The sequence below is a fragment of the Xenopus laevis genome, chromosome 5S, assembly GCF_017654675.1.
Source record: "Xenopus laevis strain J_2021 chromosome 5S, Xenopus_laevis_v10.1, whole genome shotgun sequence".
Taxonomy (NCBI): domain Eukaryota; kingdom Metazoa; phylum Chordata; class Amphibia; order Anura; family Pipidae; genus Xenopus; species Xenopus laevis.
The window spans coordinates 35,333,986-35,359,265 of record NC_054380.1 but is presented as its reverse complement, the minus strand read 5'-3'; the positions used below and the strand labels follow the sequence as shown (position 1 = coordinate 35,359,265).

The window sequence follows — 25,280 nt, the reverse complement described above, 5'->3', positions numbered from 1 at the left end:
CTGACATAAGATTGAGGAGGATGTAGCTCATCTAATCAGTTCGCCAGGTCTAAGCTGGCGAAGGAAACTCTGACGAAAGGGGTAACGTTTTGTAAAATTCAGACTTTAGTGAATTTGCGGAGTAACAATTGGCAAAGTAGCAATAGGGCGCAAAACTGTGCAAGCGATGGTCTCTTGGTGATTCCCTGCAGGTGGCATTTCCTAAAGAATTTTCGCTAGCGACGGCCACTTCTTTGTTTCATTTAATTTTAGTAAACATTTTGTAAACATTTTGTCGCAAGAATATTCTCAGTGAAAATGGACAATGGGACATAGACAATTTTTACGACCTTTAGTAAACAGACCCCTAACACAAAAAAATTAAAATTCTTTAAAGGAGTGAAAATATAATGTACTATTGCTCTGCACTGCATTGCTCTGCAACAGGTGTGCTTGTTAAAGAAAACACTACTATAGTTTATACAAACAAACTGTTGTGTAGCCATGGGGACAGCCATTCAAGCACAGGATACACAGTAGATAACAGATATGCTCTGAAGAATCCCATTGTATACTACAGAGCTTATCTGTTATCTCCTGTCTATCCTGTGCCTATTATCCTTTTTTAGTTTTGAATGGCTGCCCCCATTGCTGCACAACAGCTTGTTTATATAAACTACAGTAGAGATTCAGAAGCAAACACACCAGTTGTACCAGAGCAGCGCAACAGTACATTATATTTTCATTACTTTAAACACTTTCATTATTGTTTTGTTACTGTTCCTTTAAATTGTACGATTAAGGTTGGTAAAATAAATTCGACAATGTTCTGGACATTAATTAACTGACCATAATGATTTTGAAAGTTAGACAGGCAATAGTCAGATACATGCAAAGATATTGTTATCTGAGAAGTTTTCTAACCTGTCCTATTGACGAAGCAAAAGATTACAACGTAGTACAAAAATTGTTCTGGATGATTATTCAGAGCCCACACAAGGTCCAAAAATAGTACAAATCTTTGTTTACAGATCTATAATACAATATGGTCAATGTCAATGAAAGACATATTTTGAAGGTTTATTTTAGCAAAGTAAGTATTTTCAGCAGGGGACCCTGTGGCATCAGATGTGCATTTAAAGGACATTTAAAGCCTCCTGACAAGGATATAATCAGTGAACATCCTCTTTGAATTCTTTAGATAGCTGCCACTCTGGTTGTTAAAATGTTAACAGTAAGTCTGCAGAATCCCCTTAATCACTTAGGATTCCTTCTCCTCCTCTAACCCACTCTGCCCCCTCCCTCAGGAGAGGGATGTGGTGTAGGTGGCAACTGGAGGGGTATATGCAGTACAAATGATGTGACTTGGGTGGGGAAGATATGCCCAACTTATATACATGGACAATGTAAGCTTTACATGCCCTTTAACTCTTAAAAATCTCTTTCTCATTTCTCTGTATTGCTCCAGTGCCCCATACCAATAACTATTAGGATATAGAATAACACTTTGATCAGATCTCTGATAATGTTCTGTGTCACTTCTCCTGTCCCTGAATTCTAGGGGTAAGTGATGATGTAGAACCAACATCCCAGTCCCCAGTGAAAGTGCAGATATGTCATTGAATTCTCATCACGAGTCTTCTTTATGTCATCACTCAATCAAGTGCAGGACAAACCCTCATCCAAGGGTACAGCTGTACAGTGTATCTATTTATACATATCCCTTTCGCAAATATTACTTTTCTTTTTGCCACAAAGTTTAATGAGTTCAGGGCGCTGCCTTCTCTACAACACGGTGTAATTGTAGGACCGCCTCCCTCTCTCATCACCTGCTGCCACTGCGATCCCCGCCCACTCGTAGGCGGAAGCGGAAGAGTTGTGTGTCAGTGTGAGGCGTGGGGAATTGTTGTCACCTGACTGATAGGCGCTCAGGTGTGAAACTCTAGTCGAACCGATACCTGCTGAACTATAACCCTGTCCCTGCAGCATGGCCGACCCTTTGTCCCCGCTACCGGAGCAGTTCAGATCTCTGCAGCATCACTTGAGGACTGCCCAGGAGCATGAGAAGAGGGAGCCAGTGGTGACATATTACTGTGAGTGCTCCTTATGTACCGTGACGCCTTGGTTACACGAAACACTCACACTCCTCCTGTACTTCTTATTCGCCTTCTGTACTTCCCCCTCAGCTCCTGTATCTTTCACTATCCTCCTGTACATATCTCTCCCCTCCTGTAGCTCTCACTCATCTTCTCACTCGCCCCCTGTCCCTCTCATTCACCTTCTCCTTCTGTACCCCTCTCTCACCTTCTGTACCCCTTTCTCACCTTCTATACCCCTCTCACACTTTCTGTATCCCTCTCTCACCTAGTCTACCTTTCACTATCCTCCTGTACATTTCTCTTACTTTCTGATCCTCTCACTCACCGCCTGTAGCTCTTGCTCTCCTCCTGTATCTTTCTCTCTCCTCCTATATCTTTCTCTCTCCTCCTATAGCTCTCACTCGCCTCCTGTACCTCAAACTCACCTCCTGTTGCTCTCACTTATCTTTTTTCACCTTCTGCCGCTCTCACTCACCTCCTGTACCTCAAACTCAACTCCTGATGCTCTTGCTCGCCTCCTGTTGCTTTCACTCATCTTCTTTCGCCTTCTGTCACTCTCGTTCACCTCCTGCTCCTCTCGCTCCCCTCCTGCCCCTCTCGCTGACCTCCTGCCCCTCTGGCTCACCTCTTGTCCTTCTTACTGTTTGTCTTTTCCTAGTATGGTGCTGATTTGTAACATGTTTATTCTTCAATAATTTCATATACCAATCCCCATTGAGCTAACAATCTAAGTTTGTTGCAAGAGTCTCCTGTCATCACTGAGTGGCACAGGATTAGAGGCATCTGTATCAGATCACTAGCCACAAGTGCAACTTCCATTTGTGCAATTTGTGAACTTACATCTTAGCACTTCACTGTCTAGTTGCCATACTGCCTAGTGATTAATTATAGATGTGGGAATCCTAATTTTCAAAACCACCAGGTCTCTTTAATGCTCTGTAGATTCAAATTGACACCTTACATGTCCTTTAAATCATTTTATTCCAGCCCCTGAGAAATGTAAAATGAGGATTCTGCTTTTTAAAGTTTATTGTAAATCAGTCCCTAAGTTAATTGACAGCAACTCCAGTGAAGCTATAGAATAGGAGATAAGCTACTAGATACATCTTAAAGGGATACTGTCATGGGAAAAAAATTTTTTTCCAAAATGAATCAGTTAATAGTGCTGCTCCAGCAGAATTCTGCACTGAAATCCATTTCTCAAAAGAGCAAACAGATTTTTTTATATTCAATTTTGAAATCTGACATGGGGCTAGACATTTTGTCAATTTCCCAGCTGCCCCATGTCATGTGACTTGTGCTCTAATAAACTTCATTCACTCTTTACTGCTGTACTGCAAGTTGGAGTGATATCACCCCCTCCCTTTTCCCCCCCAGCAGCCAAACAAAAGAACAATGGGAAGGTAACCAGATAACAGCTCACTAACACAAGATAACAGCTGCCTGGTAGATCTAAGAACAACACTCAATAGTAAAAACCCATGTCCCACTGGGACACATTCAGTTGCATTGAGAAGGAAAAACAGCAGCCTGCCAGAAAGCATTTCTCTCCTGAAGTGCAGGCACAAGTCACATGACATGGGGCAGCTGGGAAATGGACAAAATGTCTAGCCCCATGTCAGATTTCAAAATTGAATATAAAAAAATCTGTTTGCTCTTTTGAGAAATGGATTTCAATGCAGAATTCTGCTGGAGCAGCACTATTAACAGATTCATTTTGAAAAAAAATTTTTTTCCCATGACAGTATCCCTTTAAGCAGCCCTAAACTTCAGGGTAGCATTTCTATTCTTTGTTGGGCTCTATTTCTCCTTTAGGGTAGTGGCACATGGGATATTCTTTTTTCTCAAGGAAAGGTCCCAATGCGGACCGAAAAGTTGGATATGCATTTTTTCTGCTTTATTCCCTTACTATGTAACTAGATAACTTTTCCAACATTTAAGGACCCACTACAGTAAAAGCCAGCATTAGAAAATATAATTATTTTGTTGTTACTACCCTGAAAGCAGTAAGTGGCTATTACTGTTCTCTGCATCACTAGCCAAAGTCATCTCACCTCCAGAAAAGACTCTCCTACAGTGACTTGCAAGCATTATGGGAACTGGAATCTTGTTCCTGTTGGAGAGAGTGTTAAATAATTGAGCATTTTGCGCAATGTTTTGTAAATGATCTAAAGGTTCAGAAAACTTTTGGATAGGTTTCCAAAGTAATTAGGAGAACACTTTGAGAGAAAGATGGATTGATTGTCTGGATGTTCTTGAAGCACCAACAATAGGATGACTGTTATGACAATAATTTATATATCATTAACCTGGTTCTGACCAATGGAACATGTTTGGATCACCAAGATGGCGCTTGAAAATAGAAATAATTTGGTTTACAGTTAGATAAACATAAGGTGGCCATAGACACACAGGTAATATTGTACAAAACAAATTTTGATGCAATATTCAGTGAGTGTATGGGGGAAAAAGAGCAGAAGATCAGTCGGCTCATCGATCAGGCTGGACGGAAAATTTTGATCGGTGCCTATGAAACTGTTAGTGCTGAATCGTCAGATACAGGTAGAATTCTATTGTTTCTACCTGTATATCTGACGATTCAGCTCTACACATGTGTATTGAAACGTACAATATTACTTGGAAAGATCGTTTCCAAGAAAGATCGTAATTGTTAACTCTATGGCCACCTTAAGCTTTTTGTAGTGATGAGTTTTTCAACTTGGAATTATTGAAAAGTTCTTGTCTATCATAAGTTAACATGGAGTTTACTTCATTTCGTGTTGAAATTGAATTAAGCATCCAGAGGTTGCTTAATATTAGACTTGTACTGTGGAAAACAACGTTATGGGTCAGGGCACACAGGCAGATTCTGGGAGATTAGTCAGACAGTGACAAATCTCCTCTAATTCGGGGAGACTAATCTCCCCGAACTGCCTCCCCTGCCTTCCCGCCGGCTAAAATGTAAATCGCCGGCAATTCGTTTTCTGAAGTCGCCTGAAGTTTCCTCGTGAGGCAATGAAGGGGGGGAGGCAGTTCGGGGAGATTAGTCACCCAAAAAAGATTTGTCGGTGCGACTAATCTCCCAGAATCTGCCTGTGTGCCCTGACCCTAAACCAGCAAAACTGTACCAATAAAATCAGCGCGTTTGTGTGTCGTTTTTCAATGCATTCATTTTGTCTGGAAAGTCCTGATCCATATCTTTGTGCTGTAGATATCAGTTGCATTGTTATCAGGATATGCAATTGGCAGGTCGTCTAAGGGCTGGGACACGCTGGGACACACTGGGCGATTTGGGGAGATTTAGTCGCCTTTTAGAAGCTTCTCTCTCTGGCATTGGGTTGTAGTTTGGTGTATTATTTAGCTGCTTAATTTTAACTGTTAGAAATAATTGCTTATTAGAAATATTTATGGAGTGCCTTGTTAAAACTTTTCTTCCTATCAAAATATTCAATATTAGAAATTTCTATAGTTTATACATTGCATGCACACAGGCATGACATGCATGCAATAGAATGCCTATTTTCAGCAAAATTGGCTCCATGTGTCTGCACATACGTAGGTTGACGAATGTGTTTTCTGTATACAAGTATACATTATCCAGAAAGCTCCGAATTACGGAAAGGCCACTTCCTATAGACTCCATTTTATCCAAATAATCCAAATTTTTATCCAAATAATCCAATTTTTTAAAAATGATTTCCTTTTTCTCTGTGATAACAAAACAGTACCTTGTACTTGAGATACAGTTCATCCTTACTGCAAGTAAAACCAACCTATTGGGTATATTTAAAGTTTACATTTCCTAGACGATGTAAGGTATGAAGATCCATTATACAGAAAGATCCGTTATCTGGAAAACCCCAGGTCCCAAACATTCTGAATAACAGGTCCCCATACCTGTATCTTGGGGTACTTTTGGGTGTATCAACAGCAGTCAATGAAGGAGACAGAGGATTACATTAAAGGGCCCTGTTGGCTAAATATATTATCCCCAACCAATGGTGCAGGCTAATAGCGCCTGCACTCCCATTGGGGATAACAGTAGTTTGGTTTTTTTTTTAAAATTGCTCCCCACCAGCGCTAGGCCTCTCGCACTAGGGATCAGCTATGTCCGTCAGAGTCATGTGCAAATGTGCTTCTAACGTCATACGTATGGGCATAGTGAGCAAGTTGTGGCATTCGGTCGTTATGCGTGTGCCCCAACATGGCTCCCTCCTGGTGCAGATGGCCTAGCATTGGCAGGGGGCAATTAAAAAATAAAACTAATCTTACACCAAACTGTGGGCTCCATAAAGGTGGCCATACACAGGCCGATAAAAGCTGCCGACAGACCAAGTCGGCAGCTTATTGGCCCGTGTATGGGGGCCCCCGACGGGCTTCCCCGATCGAGATCTGGCCGAAAGTCGGCCAGATCTCGATCGGATGGGGTTAAAAATCCAGTCGGATCGCGGCCGCATCTGTTCGTTGATGCGGTCCCGCGATCCGACCGCCCGTTTGGCGAACGCTAGGATCCGATTGTTGGGCCCTAGGGCCCACGATCGGATCAGCCCGATATTGCCCACCTCAAGGTGGGCATATCGGAGGGAGATCCGCTCGTTTGGCGACATCGCCAAACGAGCGGATCTATCCGTGTATGGCCACCTTTAGTCTGCACTTTTGGTTGGGGATAATGTATTTAGTCAACAGGTGCCCTTTTAGAAAACAAAGAAGAATCCAAGAAGATCTAGGAACTTTTTCTGCTAGGGAAGCTAAAGATAATTGTTGAAACCTGGTCTTTATAGTTGGATGATATAAGTGATTTCCGGTTATGGGTTGTGGAGATGGGAAAGCTTGTTAAGAGAAAAAGATATTTGGTGCAGAGTCCAAGCAGATCTGCATAAACAGTGGCGGATTAAGGACATGTGAGGCCCCTAGGCTACACTTTCCACAGGGCCCCCATTCTAGGGCAGGGCTTTATATCGTCGCAGTACTGGACACTTTTTTTTTAAAAAAGAAAAACGCCACCCGCCATGTAAATTAACTGTCTGCAGAAACTATTTCACTGTATGCAGGCTACAAAAATTATTTTACTGTGTGCAGAAATTATTTTACTGTCTGCAGAAATTATTTCAATTGTCTGCAGGCTGCAAATTTTCTCTGTCTGCAGTGCAGCTCTATAGCTGTTGCTGGGCCTGGCTGGGTCCCCCCTGCTGCTGGCCGAACACCGCCTCACGGTAGCTTTTAATTTAAAAATAATTCTCTGCCCGGTGTTCACTGGCACTGACTGGGTTATGTTACCATCACACTGGCTGGCCCCGTTGCCCGTTAGGGCTGCCTGCCTGGGACAAGTTGCAGCACAGTGCAGCCAGTAATAGGCAACTTGAACTTGGGCAGCAGCTTGGTAAAGAAATTGGCAATGGCTGGCAAGACTCAGAGGAGTGGTGATGGTGAGTGGACATGGAGTCACGAAGAAGACAGACATACTGCGTATCTGCTCTGCCTGTGTCTGACCGCGTGTGTGCGAGAGCGCGCTGCGCTCAATGCTCTTAAGTAGCCGCGGGTCTTCATTGGCACACACCAGTGTCTGCCCTTCCACATGAAGATAGTCAGCCCGGCCGGGTCTAGATATTGGTTGCACTACACTGTGACGCAGAGTGACGATGTGAGCCTGTGACGCTGCCGCACACCTGCATCATGCCTTCAGTGGCATGGGCCCCAACCGCTAATGGGCCCCTAGGCTATAGCCTAGGGTAGCCTAGGCATTAATCCTCCCCTGTGCATAAAGCACGTTTTAGTCCTTTAAAGACCTGTATGGGATAGGTACCCATAAACAAGCAGAATAATAGAGAAGAATCCTCGTCTTGACTTGATGATGCCAGCTTACAGGTGATCCCCTAACAACATGACTTTTTGTACAACTAGGTGAAAAGTAAGTTTTTTTTTTTTTAGATTGAAAAATCCTAAATGTTATTTTCTTTAATGTATTTAAAGAAAGATTGTGAATAAGCTGATGGATATAAAAACTTTGGTACTATACTTATTTTAGCATTAGAGGGTACAGGAGAATTATGCACAAAATATACTGGCTTATCCCACTAACAGCTGCCCGTAATGTCATTTTGATAGGCAAGTAACAAGTTCAACAAGCTTTCTGGCAACAATAATAATCTCTTGTCTGTAAAAGTAGGGCAATGGTTTCAGAGTTAGGAGTGTCATGCATACTTTCCTGATTGCATCATGGGTAAAATACATCACACGAGATGTGCACATTTGCTGACTGTATTAACCCCTGGAGTACCTACCTGGGTTCTAAGGGGTGTGTCTTATAAAGCAGTTAAAATACTTTACAGAAGCTTAAATTCTGAATAGCCCTCAGTCATTGAAGGGCAAATTGATGCATTGTTTTTACATGCATCCTATATAATGGTAACATGCTAAACTATTACATCACTTTATATGTTAAAGTGATGTCATATTTGGCTAACCAAATACATAATCACGCTTTCAAACATAAGGGGTAAAAATAGTTTATGCATAAAAAGTATAAAAAGTAGGGTAAATATTTGCACTATTTAGAAAGTTGTGTTTTATTTAAAAAAATAAATAAATAAACGTTATGCCAGACTAATTAGGAAAATGTTATATATTTAATATCGTGAGGGGGGGGGGGGTGAATACAGACAATTATATTTTCCATCAAGGATTGACCTGTTCCAGTGCAGGGGGAAAATAAATTGTTAAAAGTGAGATGCTCAATGAAGTTGTACTTTTGTCAGCCCTTTTTGATCATGAGATCGAGATTGATAAAGGGGGAATAAAAGGAAAAAATAATCCAAACCCCCATAAAATTGATGTGAACTAACTCAGATTGGTCCTTTGCACAATTTTGCAATATAGATTTTTTCCCCCTTTCTCTAACAACCATGTAATGGTTTGGAAGTGAGGATGGAACATGTATAGTATTGGATCTATATAGAAAGGCACTAAGTGTAACCACACAGAGGATGGTTTTTATTTGTATTTATTAATGGCCTAAATACAAGGGCACTATGGGGCACACTGTTACTTCTGAACTTCTCCTTATCTACAATTGAGCAGTGGGATATGCATAGGGCCATAATACTTTATCACATATAACTGAGAATAGGAAAAAAACTTCACTTCAGTATTAAATTAGATTGAATTTGTGTTGCTTCTCCAAAATAATAATAATAATAATAATAATAATAATAATACTTGTATTAAGTGGACTGAATTTGTGTTATAGATCGGTTGAAATCTGTAGTGTGCTTTAGTCCTGCATTAAGATGTGCACAAGGGGACCATTTTTTTCATCTTTTTTCCCAAAACTTGCATATATCAGAGATCTATTTTTTTTATTAAAGGCATCATATATTATGGGGCCCATTTACTTAGCTCGAGTGAAGGAATAGAGGAAAAAAACTTTGAATGGTTTTTTTGGCTACTTCGACCATCGAATGGGCTACTTCGACCATCGAATGGGCTACTTCGACCTTCGACTTTGATTCGAACTAAAAATCGTTCGACTATTCGACCATTCGATAGTCGAAGTACTGTCTCTTTAAAAAATTCTTAGACCCCCTAGTTCGCCACCTAAAACCTACTGAGGCCAATGTTAACCTATGGGGAAGGTCCCCATAGGCTTCCTAACAATTTTCTGATCGAAGGAATATCGGCAGTCGAATATCGAGGGTTAATTAACCCATCGATATTCGACCCTAGGTAAATTTGCCCCTATATGTATGCTGCCCAAGACCGAAGTGATTGACTGTCCTGTTAACTTGGGGGCACATTTACTATGGGTCGAATATCAAGGGTTAATTAATTAATCGAATATCGAAGTCGAAGGATTTACCGCAATTCGATCGAAGGAATAATCGTTATTATCGTTATTATCAAACGATTCGAAGGATTTTAATCCATCGATCGAACGAAATTCCTTCGATCAGAAATTAGCTACAAAGCCTATGGGGTCCTTCCCCATAGGCTAAACATTGATGCTCGGTAGGTTTTAGGTGGCGAAGTAGGAGGTCAAAGTTTTTTTTTAAAGAGACAGTACTTCGGCTATCCAATGGTCGAATAGTCGAACGATTTTTAGTTTCAATCGTTCGATTCGAAGGTCGAAGTAGCCAAAAAAATACTTTGAAATTCGAAGTATTTTTTGTTCTATTCCTTCACTTGAGCTAAGTAAATGTGCCCCTTAGTGTTTACAGCAGATGGCAGTACTGAGTCATAAATGAAACGTTTACATCTTCCTTTTTTAAAAAAGCATTTATTTTATGTTCCAGCCCCATGAAATTGTGTAAGAGGAATGCTGGGGCTTATTTACCTGTCCTATAGATTTCTGCTGTAATGGGCACAACATTGGTGCCCAAGATGCCAAGCAAACACGGCCATAAGGAGCCTTTGTATATAAATCAAACCTGCTACAGACCGCCAGTAAGTGCATGGCTCTCCAGAGCTTTGTATATAGTCTGTATATTTGAGTGAAGTTCAAGTTAAGGGATGTTCCAGAGGATGCCTCCAGCCCCCTCTGGGTTCACTGCTGTGAATGGCTGTGCTGCATTCAGATTAAAGGAGAACTAAACCCGAAAAATGAATATGGAAAAATGCCATATTTTATATACTCAACTTATTGCACCAGCATAAAGTTTCAGCTTCTCAATAGCAGCAATGATCCAGGACTTGTCACAGGGGGTCACCATCAGTGAGCTCTGAGCAGCTGTTGAGAAGCTAAGCTTAGGGGTCGTCGCAAATCATCAAGCAGAAAATGAGATTGGTCTAATATAAGATGATGTTACAGGGCTGATTATTCAATTCTGATGCTATTTGCACTGGTTTCTGTGCTGCCATGTAGTAATTATCTTTATTAATTACTAATCAGCCTTATATTGAGACATTTATATTCTATGGTGGCAGATTCCCTACAGGGCGAAGTGACTAACGCTAGCAAAAATTCGCCAGCGTGACGTCATTTCATAACTACGCTGATTACCTAACGGGCGCAGTCGTCACTTCGCTAGTGAAGGAGATAGACGCTAGTGTTGCTTCGCACTCTAACGCCAGGCAAATTTTCGCTCTGGCGAATGGACGTAACTACGCAAATTCACTAAGATGCGGATTTTACTGAACGTTACCTCTTGCACCACACTTGCCTGCTCCACCTCAAACCAGGTGAAGTGCAATGGAGTGGATAGGAATTCCTCAATTTTTTGTTGAAAAATTTTCCCAAGTCCCAAAAAACGCTGGCGTCTTGGAGTGAGGCTGCAAAAGACCGTAAATTGTTTTTTGGGTACCAGGGTTCCCCCCTACATTTCCTAACAAATGGCACATAAACTATACACTGGGCTCATGTGCAGGGCATTATAACAAATCTATTTTATTTTATTATGGTTCCCTGGACTTGTGTAGTGTAATGTATTTGCTGCAACATATACGTCCATTCAACTTTAACTTCCCACTGTATGCAAATTAGCTAGCGCAACTTCGCTTTGCTTGCTGAAGTAAGGATATTGCAACTTCACCAGCGTTCGGCGCCCTGGACGCAGCTTCACATCTTAAGAAATGAACGTTGTCCTGGGGAATTTACACCTGACGAAGTGGTCGCTATCGAATTTGCGCCGCTTAGGGAATTTACATTTCTAGCCTACTACTTTAGTTTTCCTTTAAGGCAAAACTCTGTGCACTCCTGGAGAAGCACAGATATGTTTCATTAAGGAATGTTAACTGTGTCTGGAAACCTGAAATGCAGAATCAAACTCACTTGTCCTGATTTGTATTCATGTTTCACTAACGTTTAGTCCATTTCCATGATGTGCACTATGAATCCACGAGTTACAGCTTCCTTTTATTTCGAGTTTCCTTAGTTTCCAGGGGAAGTTCCACTTTTTGTCATTAGGAAATTATTTACATCAAACATTCTCATTACATACTCCCTCTGTACATAATTTAATGGCTGTGGAAGGCTATGGAGCTCATGAGGTACATGTAGCAATGTATGCTGCACTATGTATTATCATCTGTCCCAATTCTTGCTTCACAATGGATACCAAATTGATGGGGGGTAGGGTTCATACAGTTGTTTTAGCATAGAAAAGAAATAGTTCCAACATAAGCTATTAAACCTTTCATACGCAATATACAGTGGTACCACTAAATAGTTAATAACTTCTCACCCCTGTTTTAAGTTAAAAACATGCTTTTACTTTCATTCCATCTTTAAAAACAGTGTACAACATACAGAAAGTGTACTGCAGTCTAAGGCATTTCAGATATTCTCTAACCTCCAAGTCCCCCTCCATTATAGACTCTAAGCTTTTTTTTTTTTTAAACAGGGTCTTTTAAAACTATGCAATTACTACAATTTGCATCTGCTTCTGTAACTTCACCTGCTCTATACTATCTTTTCAAGGGCAAGAATTCCGTCCAGTGACATGAGCTCATTCAGTTGGGCTTATGTAAAAAAAAAAAATAGAATGGTTTCTTCTCATCTGGTCAGATTGAGAAGAAACCATGATAGTCTATCTCTGACTCGTAGGGTCCATTAATCCCCACGTCAACTTCACCTGCCAAAGTCATTCAACCCTCCCTCACCTTATTTAATGCTGAAGTGCTGGATTCTTGGACGCAAAATCCTTCTACTTTACATGTTGGCTGCTTCACAAATTTTATCAAGCTAAAAACATAATTATAGACACTTTCCCAGTGAGTCAGGCCTTTATTGATAATAGTCAGCCTTTACAGTCATAACATAGGTGTTATATTTGCTAATGAACAATAGGTGTCACTGTTTAAAAATAGTTTGCATATACAGTACATTAGTGTATAGTTCATAGCTTACAGTAGAAAAGTACAGCAGACCCATAAATATATCTATATATATATATATATATATATATATATATATATATATATATATATATATATATATATATATATATATATATATATATATATAATAGGTATGGGATCTGTTATCCTGAATGCCCTGGACCTGGGGCTTTCTGGGTTACGTATCTTTCCATAATTTGGATCTTCATACCTTAAGACTACTAGAAAATCATGTAAACATTAAATAAATCAAATAGGCTGGTTTTGCTCCAATAAGTATTAATTATATCTTCGCTTGGATCAAGCACAGGTACTTTTCTATTACAGGGAAAAAGAAAATCATTATTTAAAATTTTGATTATTTGGATCAAATGGAGTATATGGGAGACGACTTTTAAGTAATTTCCTGGATAATGAGTTTCCAGATAACGGGTCCTATACCTGTGGGTTTTATACTAGTGATTAATTGTCCTTGACTCCATTGCCTAGGGGTGGGGGAATGGAGCATTAATGAATCATTGGCAGAGAAAGCTTGTTGTGCCTTTTTGCAGACAGGTCAAGATATCTCTGATTCTATGATCTGTGGCACTAAAAAGGTTAAATGTGATTTTTTTTTTCCCTTTGGGTTCAGAGGATCTCAGTACTCCTGATGGACTTGATGTACAGTGTGTGTTAAGTGTGTTGGAAAAAAAATGAGTTTCTTTACTTTTTATCAGTTCAAACCCTTGCTCTCGTCCATTTGTTTTCATTGGCGCAGCCCTAATGAGCTTTAATTGGTTTTAAATGATGTTTTGTTATATATTTCCTTGGAAACAGCATGCAGTGGAATTCCCGAATATGAGTATATCAGTCATGTAACAGAGGGTTACCTTACTGTAGGCAGAAAGTCCATGTATCATGCTGTTGTACTTACAGTAGGTATTAAGCTAATGGCAACATTTAGCAGTTCATTCTCTCCTTTTAACAGCTACATAGTAATTGGTTCAGTGCTTAGCATTGCTGCCTTGTTGAGTTGAGTTCCCAGGTTTGATTCCAGCCAGGGCACTACCTTTGTTCACCCTGTAGTTGTGTGTGTTTCCTCCAAGTAGTAAAACTGACCATAGTGAGTGAGAATGTTATATAGACTTTGACTGTAGGCTCCACTGGGCCAGGACTGAAGTGTAAACTATATAAAGCCCTGCAGAATTTCTCAGTGCTACATAAATAATAACTAATAATAAAGTACAGCTCCTACATCATTTAAAACATAGACATAGGCTATATACTATAGCTACTGGTGTTTCTTGGCTGTTTCTTAGTATTAATGATTAGGGATGCACCGAATCCACTATTTTGGATGAACCCCCCGAATCCTTTGCGAAAGATTCAGACGAATACCGAACCCAATCCTAATTTGCATATGCAAACATTTTAAAACATTTTTTTACTTCCTTGTTTTGTGAAAAAAAAAGTCACTCAATTTCCCTCCCCCCTAATTTGCATAATCAAATTAGGATTCAGATTTGGTTCGGCCGGGCAGAAGGAATCCGAATCCTGCTGAAAAAGGCCAAATCTTGGCCGAATACCGAACTGAATCCTGGATTCGGAGCATCCCTATTAACTGCAGGATAGCAGTGGTCCTGTAGCTAATGCATTTATAAATTGCAACCCTGCTGGCCACCCCATTACTCCGAAAGGCATTGTATAAATGTGGCTTTAAAAGGGACCTGTCACCCAAACATAAAAACTGTATATTGAAAGTCCTTTTCAAATTAATTTAAGATGTGTCCGTCCATCCCACACAAGAGCGATGCTAATTTTTAAGAATCTATTCGCCTGCCTCTACATTTCCTGATACCTTGTCATGTGCACCTTGTTATAAAAGGCATTGGAACAATTCTCATTATGAACATGTGGATTGTGAGAGTCATGTCATTGCTCCGGAGTGATTTCAAAACACTCCAAATGTTTTTCCAGCTGAAAAAACTGCTTTACTTCATCGAGGCAGGAGATTTATGTCAGCCATGCTGGAGATCACTAGATTAATTCTATACAGCGCCTTGTGTTTTGTTTCAAAATAGTACCACCTGTTTCTAATATAATGTAAACCAGGGATGACATCTCACTTTGTATATTTTTCAAGTGTTACTTTTTACTATGCAATATTTTGTAATGAGCATAACAGATCATTCTGATGGGAATGGCGTTTTTGAGATGTTTCACTGAGCTGCGCATTACCTCATGGACACTTTTTCTTCTAGGGTTTAACAAGGCTAAAAATACCCCTGGACTTTAGTAATAAGACCATTTGCAGATTGTCTCTTGTCATTCTTTGTTTGCATACAGGATTTTATTGTTTATTTTTTTTCTACTGAATTAATAGGGATCATGTTCTATGCAAGACTCAGTGTGCAAAGTGCATAAAAGGGCAGCAAGTAGACATTTTTTGGCACTTTTCACTCTACGTTCTGCCTTTGACAAATTACTGCAGGCCTCTACGTTCTCTAAGGGACCTCACGACCCCATTTAAAGGGGTAGGTAGCCTCTTAATTTACTTTCAGAATATTAGTGGTATTCTCAGACAATTTGAAATTATTTTTGGAGCAGCTTTCCAGTTTGGAATTTTGCCAGATATATCTTCCCTAACGTCCAATTTACTATAGTAACTAGTGCAGTTGTCTGATTCGCAGAGTGGAAGATGAATAGCAGAAGGCCTAAATAGAAAGACAAGTAATGTAAAAAAATCAAATGGTAGCCCCAGAGGGTCAGTTCTCTGGCCAGCACCAGTGACCTCTTATTTGAAGCCTACGGAGGAAGAAACTATTAAAAAAACAAAACAAAGACCAGTTAAAAAACACCTTCTGGAACTAAAGGTTAATTCAAAGGTGAACTACCCCTTTAATGAGGAATGCTACAAGAGACAAGTTACCTGTCCAACTCTTGTTTAATGGACACTTAAACAAGAGTTGCTGTACAAAAATAAATTTTAGATTTAGGTAGCATGTTTGGATTTAAATTTAAATATGCATCTTCTTATTCTATGTTCTCTTTCTATGTATTTAATCTGCAAGCTGACCTGACTCTACCTCTTTGCAGGGTATTATTATTTAAAAGAGAGAAATGGCAACTCCGCAGATAATTTTTGGGCTGCTTTGAGCAGTCAAAACTCATTCAGTCCTATGGACTGTTATAGTTCAGTGCTGCTCACCAACAGCATGGAGCATAATCGCTTGTACAAATCCTTGCTTTCCAATCATAATCACAATCATACAATGCCATTCCACACTAGAAAAAACTGACACAAGATCACGGCTTAATATACAAATTTCAGGCATTGATAAATCAGTCCTTATATTTGACAAAAAAGCTGGTGAAAGATGAATATTCATCTAAGTCAGAGGTCCCCAAACTTTTTCACTGTGAGCAACATTCAGATGTAAAAAGAGTCGGGGGTGCCAAATAAGGGCTGTGATTGGTTATTGGTAGCCCCTATGTGGACTAGAAGCCTACAGGAGGCTCTGGTTGGCAGTACATCTGGTTTTTATGCAACCAAAACTTGTGCCCAAGCCAAGAATTCAAAGATAATCACCTGCTTTGAGGCCACTGAGAGCAACATCCAAGCGGTTGGGGAGCAACATGTTGCTCACGAGCTACTGGTTGGGGATCACTGTATTTTGTTCAGTTGTGTGATGCCTAATCTTGCAATATATAAGATGTGGGGCAGGGTAAGGTGTTTACAACATGTCATAAACATTGGATTGGATTCATAATATCTACAAAAATTAGATGAATGCCTGGTGCCATTTGCCATATGTGTTATTTTGGCTATGTTCCTTTTGACAATTATATTGGGAATATTGTAGTCTTCTCAGATTACAATAGATGCTCACACTCCAGTGAAAGGGCAGAATATTAATCAAACTGTAACAAATTTTAGGAAATTCTAGATATTCTCTAGAATTATAAATAGTTAAGCAATATCTATATTAAAAAAAAGGAGTTAATCCCCTTTACCCCAGGCATTACTATCTGTAAAAGGAAGGAAGACAGGAAGCTGAAAGGAATTCCTTTGCAAAGAATTTTAGCCTGCATAGTTTGCCTGCCGAAGTACAAGGATGCCATTATGTGGAAGCTGTTTAATTGGAAGATTGGATTCCATCCAGAACTACAGAAAAAACATCAAGGTTTAGTGCTGACTTTTGCATGACTGAACTTTTTTCATTGTAGGTTCCCACATTTTTACACGGAAGATTTTGCAAGTCAGAAGATATATTGAAAAGCTAAGCTACAGTAGGGATAACGGTCATTGTCTGCTGCATTATTGAAAGTAAAAGTCAAAGAAATTGATGTATTCTGTTGCCAACAGCAAGAGACTAAAGTGGTGGAACACAGCTGTCTTTGTCTTGTTTAATGCAGTGGGTCTGGACAAGTAGCCCATTGTTGGCTTATTCTAATGTAACTCCCACTGATATGGGCAAATGTACCTGCATCTAGAAAGAAACTCGCTTGTGCTGTGATTCCTTTGAACTTGCTCTAATTTCTCATTATTTCTACTTTTATAAAAGACTTGGAACCAGGACCTTGTATGAAAGACAGACAGCTTAATGTCACCAACAGTGATCAGAATTAAGAAAAAGCAAGTCCTCTTTGCATAGACACGCACATGTGCAGCACAGAAAGAATTTTGGGTGAAAACAAATATGCTTATTTATGCTTATAAATGTGTCAAACTTAGTGCCTTATATTACATATGCCTTATATTACATATGGAGGTATATGTTTAAAAATTAGTACAAGTTATAATTTCTGTGCACACAGCAGTATACCTACTTATTCAACATGAGTTTGGTTGATAGGAGTTGTGCCGAACATACTTTTTGTCTATAGTTTTATAGTGTTTTTTTTGTATATTTTTGAGCTAAATAGGACAAAAAGTGAAGTACGTTGAGTTTCCAACTTTCTGTTATTCGTGACTAATCGCCTCTTCTGGGTGACAATCTCCCCAAACTGCCTTTGCGTGTCTTCCCGTCCGCTATATGAAAAGTCGCCTGTGCTAAAGCACACGTGGCGCTTCGTTTTCTGAAGTCGCCTCACAAGGAAATTTAGGGGAGAGTATAATCAGATTATTAGTGCAAAGAGAAACCCCCTGCAGAAAGCATTTCTACTTTTCTGTAAAACAAAAAAATCTAAATGACAAAGAGAAAGGGAAGGGTTATTTATATAGAGCTCATTATCTCTAGATAAAGTTGATTACAGAAAGAGGTATTGATTGCAGAAAGAGGTAGCAAAGTGGTAAGTGTAAAATTTCTGTTAGTACTTAAAGGGGAAGGAAACCTAGTCGGCGCAAACCCCCCACCCCCCCTCCTGTTTGTTGCCCACCCTCCCTCCTCCCCCCTGGCCTACCCGTCCCGCTGGGCAAATGCCCCTAACTTGTTACTTACCCTTCTGCGCAGGTCCAGTCCAGGGAGTTCACGACGACATTTTCTTCCAAAGTTTCCCGGTGAGAAAACAAAAGTCGTGCAAATGTCTCCCCTCCTCTGTTAATTCAGGCTGTAGTAGCACTTTTTTTTTTTACAGGACTCCTTTACTAAAAAGTAGGGATGCACCGGATCCAGGATTCGGTTCAGGATTCAGCCAGGATTCGGTCTTTTTCTGCAGGATTTGGATTTGACTCAATCCTAATTTGCATATGCAAATTTGCATGTGAAAATTAGGGTAAGGAAGGGAAATCATGTGACTTTTCATCATAAAACAAGGAAGTAAACCTTTTTTCCCACTTTTTTCTTTCTGGACCCTAATTTGCAAATATTCGGTTTGGTATTCAAATTTTTCACAAAGGTTTTAGGGATTCGGCCAAATCCAAAATAGTGGATTTGCTGCATCCCTACTAAAAAAGTGCAAAATACCAGGCATAAAGTGGCATGCTTTTTGCCCACAATGCTTCCTACTGGTCCTGCATTTGCCCATGCCACTGTCATTTACAAATGGAAATGCCACACAAGGAGGCAGGAGAAAGTCTTATTGTGTTCTCATGCCACTGTCCCCCATATTAATGTAGAACAAAAGCTGGCTCTCGCAAACCCAGTGTAAAATGCGAAGTCCGGTGCTCAGTGGTAGAGGTTCGGCCACCTCACAATTGAATCAATAAAGAAGAAATCCACGGCACACAGGCTGCTGCAAGCAAGGAACCCCTTGCACGTTTAATGCGGAAGTGAGCAACGTTTCGGGGTCGCGCCCCTTTGTCAAGCCCACTTCCGCATTAAACGTGCAAGGGGTTCCTTGCTTGCAGCAGCCTGTGTGCCGTGGATTTCTTCTTTATTGGCCCCATATTAATGTGACATTGTATAGCTGCTTGTGGCTGCAAATAAAATCAGGAGCCTATTACTTAACATCTACTTTGCACTTTGGCTAAATGCAAGAGCTTTGAATATTTGATGCCAGTTTGTGTGATGACTAATTATAAACAAGCCCTTTTGCCCTATACAGAATCTTGACAAATACAGCCCTTTCATTGCAGACAGGAACAGTATGGTGCTTAGAGATGAATACAGCTCTGAGCTCTTATATTTATATATTGCCACACTGAGCTTATAATGAAAGTGTAGCAGTCTTGGATTTAGTGCTGATTATTACCTGTGGTTCCTCTGTTCCACCACTAATCCTTTAATTTCACATTTATTTGTGGCATGATGACAGCCTTGTGCAGTTCAGCTCTCCTGCTCTTAATTCTCTGTGTTATTAAAGTATAAAAGGTACAGCATAGACCTCTTTTGATTAAGAGCACCCGGTCAGATTATGATTCAAAGATTAATCAAGGTATGCAGGTGCTAAAATACTAGCTGAAAATAAACATGTTCAAAAAGCATGATAAAGATGGATAAATCTTTCCATACCATCCATCATGGAATGTAGAATCGTATTTTACATTGCAATACCTAATAACTACCTAATAAATAGGCTGGGGAAGGACATGTTCCTACATTTTGGACCAAACAGGCTGTCTGGTTTGTACAGCTACAAATGAAGCTGCTGAATGTAAGGAACTGCATGATCTATACTAGTGCTTAAAGGAAAACTATACCCCCAAAATGAATACTTAAGCAATAGATAGTTTATATCAAATTGAATGACATATTAAAGAATCTTACCAAACTGGAATATATATTTACATAAATATTGTCCTTTTACATCTCTTGCCTTGAACCACCATTTCGTGACTCTATCTGTGCTGCCTCAGAGATCACCTGACCAGAAATACTACAACACTAACTGTAACAGGAAGAAGTGAGGAAGCAAAAGGCAGAACTCTGTCTGTTAATTGGCTCATGTGACCTTACATGTGGTTTGTATGTGTGCACAGTGAATCTTACGATCTCAGGGGGCGGCGCTTATTTTTTAAAATGGCAATTTTCTATTTCTGATTACCCAATGGCACATACTACTAAAAAAGTATATTATTATGATAATGGTTTATTTACATGAAGCAGGGTTTTACACATGAGCTGTTTTACTCAGTATCTTTTAATAGAGACCTACATTGTTTGGGGGGTATAGTTTTCCTTTAAGAATCAGTCAGCCAAAACAGTATATGCAAAAAGAAAAACAGGGCTGTCCAGCACTCAAAGGAATCCACAGTCCCAAAAAATAATTAAAAAACAATATTTATTTGTCAAAGCAATATCACATCTCCATAGGCCCTAGGCGTTTCTTACCCTAACGGTACTAAATCATGGGCAGTCCTTAGTCCTCATGGGTACCCTTAGGGTACGAAACTTGTAGGGCTATGGAGATGTGATATTTTTAACTTTGACAAATAAATATAGTTTTTTACTTGATTTCCCTGTGGTTACCTTTGAGTGCCGGACAGCCCTGTTTTTGATTTTGTCTAACATAATAGCCAGAACACACCAACCTCCTAACCTGTTACCAGTCACTAACCAATCAGTGATTTGAAGTGGGGCAATAAGGGATATAATTGTTATAAGAAGTTACTGATTGGTTACTGACTGGTAACAGGTTAGGAGGATGTAGTGTTCTGGCTATTATGTTCAATATCTGTTCACTCCAGCCTTTATAGAATACATTCACAGTGTATGTAACAACATTTCAAAATCGCAAACCATATTTTGCAACAGACAATTTTTTATTCGCAAAGTTTTGCTCTTTGCGAATTTTATTACCTTTCCATAATGTTTCAATTGTTGTCCCAGTAGGCAGGACAAGGCAATTATTTGTCATTTTGCTTAAAAACGTGGGTTGGATCATTCAAGCATCAGGAATGAATCTTTCCCTGTCTGCTTCCTTATCAGCCTATGACCTTTTCTTTGTGGTAGTGGAATAATCAACTGTCATCTAACAGGCTACAGGTCACTGAAGTTTATCAGGGGATCCAACAAGCAAATTGATGTTTGACTGCTTCTATTAATTTTGAAACCTTAATTATAGATGGTAATTTATCCAAACTGTACAATAAGAAAATGTTTGACATTCTCCTTGTGTTTGATTTTTAAAAAGCTAAATGTTTTCTTAGCAGACTGGTTACAAACTCCGATATAGTTACTTCCCATGTCCGAATATAAATTGCTGTAATTAGCGGTTGCTCTAAATAACTTCACATGTGTTTTTTTGTTGAGTACTGTACAAACTTATATTTATAATTTTTCCATCTCCCCATTTTGCTCACTTTTATCTTCACTGGTTAGGTTATCCGTCATCAAGTAATTTTATCTCAGTTGCAGTGTTATCCTGGTAGGGGAGATGGTTAGTTCCTGAAATGTACTTTGGAGGAAGAGTTGATCAAAGTGGGGCATGCCCTCCACTGACTCACAGATCCAGTAACTAGTGTGAACCCTCTGAGTAGGCAAAACTGAATATTTACTCTCCAATTATGAATCATTTAGCATCCCAGTGATTTAACCTTTCCTGCTCATTTAAAAGATTTATCAGAAGCTTGAATAGAAGCTTGAATATGGTTTTTATAAAGTGTGGCCACTGAGACATGGAGGAAGTTGGGCACACATTTACATACCAGTTAACAGATAGGCTAGTGCCAGCCATAGTAGATAAACGTAGGCCGAGAATACCTACACTCCTAAAAGCTTTTTGATTTGAAAGCTTTCACTCGGGCCACACAATGGCTCCAAGTGCAGACACATTGAGTGGATTTTGGCACAGAAATGCTCAATATGCATTTTGGCAGAGAAATCTACTCCATGTGCCCTGCACCCAGCTGACACAATGCAGGTGCAGGTACATCAAAGGCAGTTCAGGAAGATTAGTTGCCCAAAAGAAGAGGAGATTTGTCACTGGGCGACTAATCTCCCCGAATCAGACCGGGTGTCTCTGCCCTTAACCTCCTCAACAAATCTTCTCCCTGTCACCAAAAAGTTGACACATTGATCAAATTACTGATTTGTCATCAACTTTGCTGAATATTTTTTTTTTTTCAAAACACACGATTGTCATGTATAGCTGCGAATAAATAGACAAAGTCAATAAAGATTGATTCATGTTGAGATCTTATAGAAGTTTGCACCAACCTAACATCTTGAGCCCTTCTTAGTTTTGCCACATATTTGGCACCACTTTGAAAATATATCAATATATGGGAGGGCAAAATCATTTTTGGGCCATGACCATGTGGTCACAAGGTTGCCATACATTGACAGATTTTGTAATTCAGTACAAGAAGAATATGGTCACATAGAGAACATAATTGCTACTGCAGTCTGCAGTCAAATACGATTATCTTTATATTTAAAGGTATTTCCCATTAACACATGGTTACCCCATAATCTTCACTGATGAGTGAGCTGCATCTCTGTTCAACAGGCTGGCTGTACGTGACCTGTAGCTCGTCCATCAGATGAGAATCTGAATTTGTGACTGCAGACATCATTCTGTACTACATTGCAACTGGCTATTTCCTCAAGCAACCAATTGTTTACCTAGCAATGTGCTATTCTTGCCTGTGCCTGGAAAAGCCATATGACCTGCCAGTGTTTTCTCACAGATCCTTAAATCTGACAGCTGGATGCATGAGTAACAGTGTTATTGCTATAAGCATTGAATCTCAAATTAATCTACTTTCTCCTGGGATAAAAGCTCTCTAACAAGCTTACTTTTAACAAAGTAAAGGTAGCTTAAATACTCTAAAAACATCGCTGGCCATTCTTTCATTAACAAATAGGTGAGACAGCTACTATATTGATTTCTTCATCGTAGGTTTTATATATGAACATATGATGTTGCGTAATGTTACAACATTCATTTCAATGAAATTAAGGTGTAATAATGATTCTTTTAAATGTAATGAACCGTGAGCCATCTAAGATAAATGTCTAGATACAGTTAGGCTTGTGCTAGAGTCCTGCGCGGGTCCATTTTTTGGAACCCGTACCCGACCTATACCCGCAACCCGGACCCGCATTCTTATCCGCTTGGACCCACAAGTACCATATCCACAACCCGGACCCACAACCCGCTGACCGTCAAGAATCGGGAAGTGTTGTCACTGTAAACCGGAAGTGGCATCATCGGAAGTAGGTGTGATTAGGAAAAAAACTGTAAAACAGGAAGTTCTGTCATTGTAAACCGGAAGTGATATCATCAGAAGTAGACGTGATCAGAAAAAAGGAGTAAAAATTGCTATTGAGAAGACCCACGACCTGCAAATCCGCAGACCCTCCAACATGCGTCTATACCGGCACCCGGAACTTCTACCCACAACCCGCCGGTTTTTGCCGTTAACCCAAGGGTACCCGACCCGCTGCAGGACTCTAGCTTTTGCTTTTAATCTCTTTTGAAAGGTTTCTAGTAGCATGATTGTTGCTGTCTTTGCTTGTCTTTAAAGTCATCTTTAAAATTTGCAGCGTAATTTACACTTGATTATGAATGCAGATAGAAAGAAGAGAAGGAATGATCTACACTTTCAAATGTCAAAAACTGCAGGCTGACCTATCCATGTGTCTTTTTGCCTTCATTGATGCATGCAAGTGGCTTGTTCCACAGGTTAATCCATCTTTGGCTTGTGCATTTACACACAAGAGCTGTGCCAGAATTGTACAACAGCAGTGTGCACATGGATATTGTACTTACTAACATCTATATTTTATTTTCAAGTAAATTAAAAGGTTAAGTTAAATTTTAGTATGTTATGGAATGGCTGATTCTAAGCAACTTTTCAATTGGCGTTTTTATAGGTTTTTTTTAATGATTTGCCTTCTTCTTTTGATTCTTTTCCATCTAAAGAACAAATGCTATATAAGGCTACAAATGTATAATTTTATTCAGGCCTTCCCCTATTCATGTTCCAGTATCGTATTCAAATCAATGCATTTTTGTTAGGGTTATTTGGCCCTTTTCTCCAAGTGCTTTACTTTACATCTTTACATCCCAATTTGGTCTTTGTGGCTAAAGTTCCCAAAAACAGCTTTATTAACTAAACTGGTTTCTACTCAGCTTCTTTTCATAAGTAGTATACAGTGTAAATAATGCCATATCTTTTACTTTTTTTTTTTATTTATGCGTTTTTTAAACCATTGTTTTCAACAGAAAAAATATTTATTTTCTGGAAACTTTCAGTTTTTAAAAAAAATAAAAATAAATTCTGCACACAAACACACAGACAAAACATTATACAGGTATGGGACCTGTTATCCAGAATGCTCAGGACCTGGGGTTTTCCGGATAACGGATCTTTCCGTAATTAGGGTCTTCATGCCTTAAGTCTACTAGAAATTCATTTAAACATTAACTAAACCCAATAGGCTGGTTTTGCTTCCAATAACGATTAATTATATCTTAGTTGGGATCAAGTACAAGCTACTGTTTTATTATTACAGAGAAAAAGGAAATCATTTTTAAAAATTTGGATTATTTGGATAAAATGGAGTCTATCGGAGCTTTCTGGATATCGGGTTTCCAGATAAGGGATCCTATACCTGTATATCTAACCGTGATGGTGAACTATCAGTGCGACACACGCATACTTTGTTTGGGCTTTAGTAATAGTTATGTGCACAAAAAAACGGTGGGATTCTTAGTTGTATGAAGTATGACCAGGCCCGGATTTGTGGAAAGGCCACCTAGGCCCGGGCCTAGGGCGGCAGGATTTTAGGGGGGCGGCATGCTGCCCAACCACACCCACATTGGTTCAAAAACACTGGGGATGCGCTGGAAATACAATCATTCTTTAAATTTCCCCATTGATGATGAAAATTTGCACGAATAAAGGGGAGGGGACAGGGGCAACAAACGGCAGTGGGCCTAGGGGTGCCCTCTATGTTAATCCGGCCCTGAGTATGACCCTACTGAAATTGCTATATTTATTGTGCTTTTATAGGTTCGTTTGTTGGAAATCCTTTTACAGGATCGATTTAGTAAAGATTTTGA

General features: G+C 39.6%; 1 protein-coding gene across 1 annotated transcript in view; it reads left to right on the top strand.

Annotated features, from left to right (window-relative positions):
- Nucleotides 1–1,874: 1,874 nt before the first annotated feature.
- vta1.S (vesicle (multivesicular body) trafficking 1 S homeolog) overlaps nt 1,875–25,280 on the top strand; it is an 88,034-nt gene continuing 64,628 nt past the window's right edge. The window contains 1 exon segment of the mRNA NM_001091674.1: nt 1,875–2,072. Coding sequence (NP_001085143.1) covers nt 1,967–2,072 — 106 coding nt within the window. The 5' untranslated portion in view covers nt 1,875–1,966.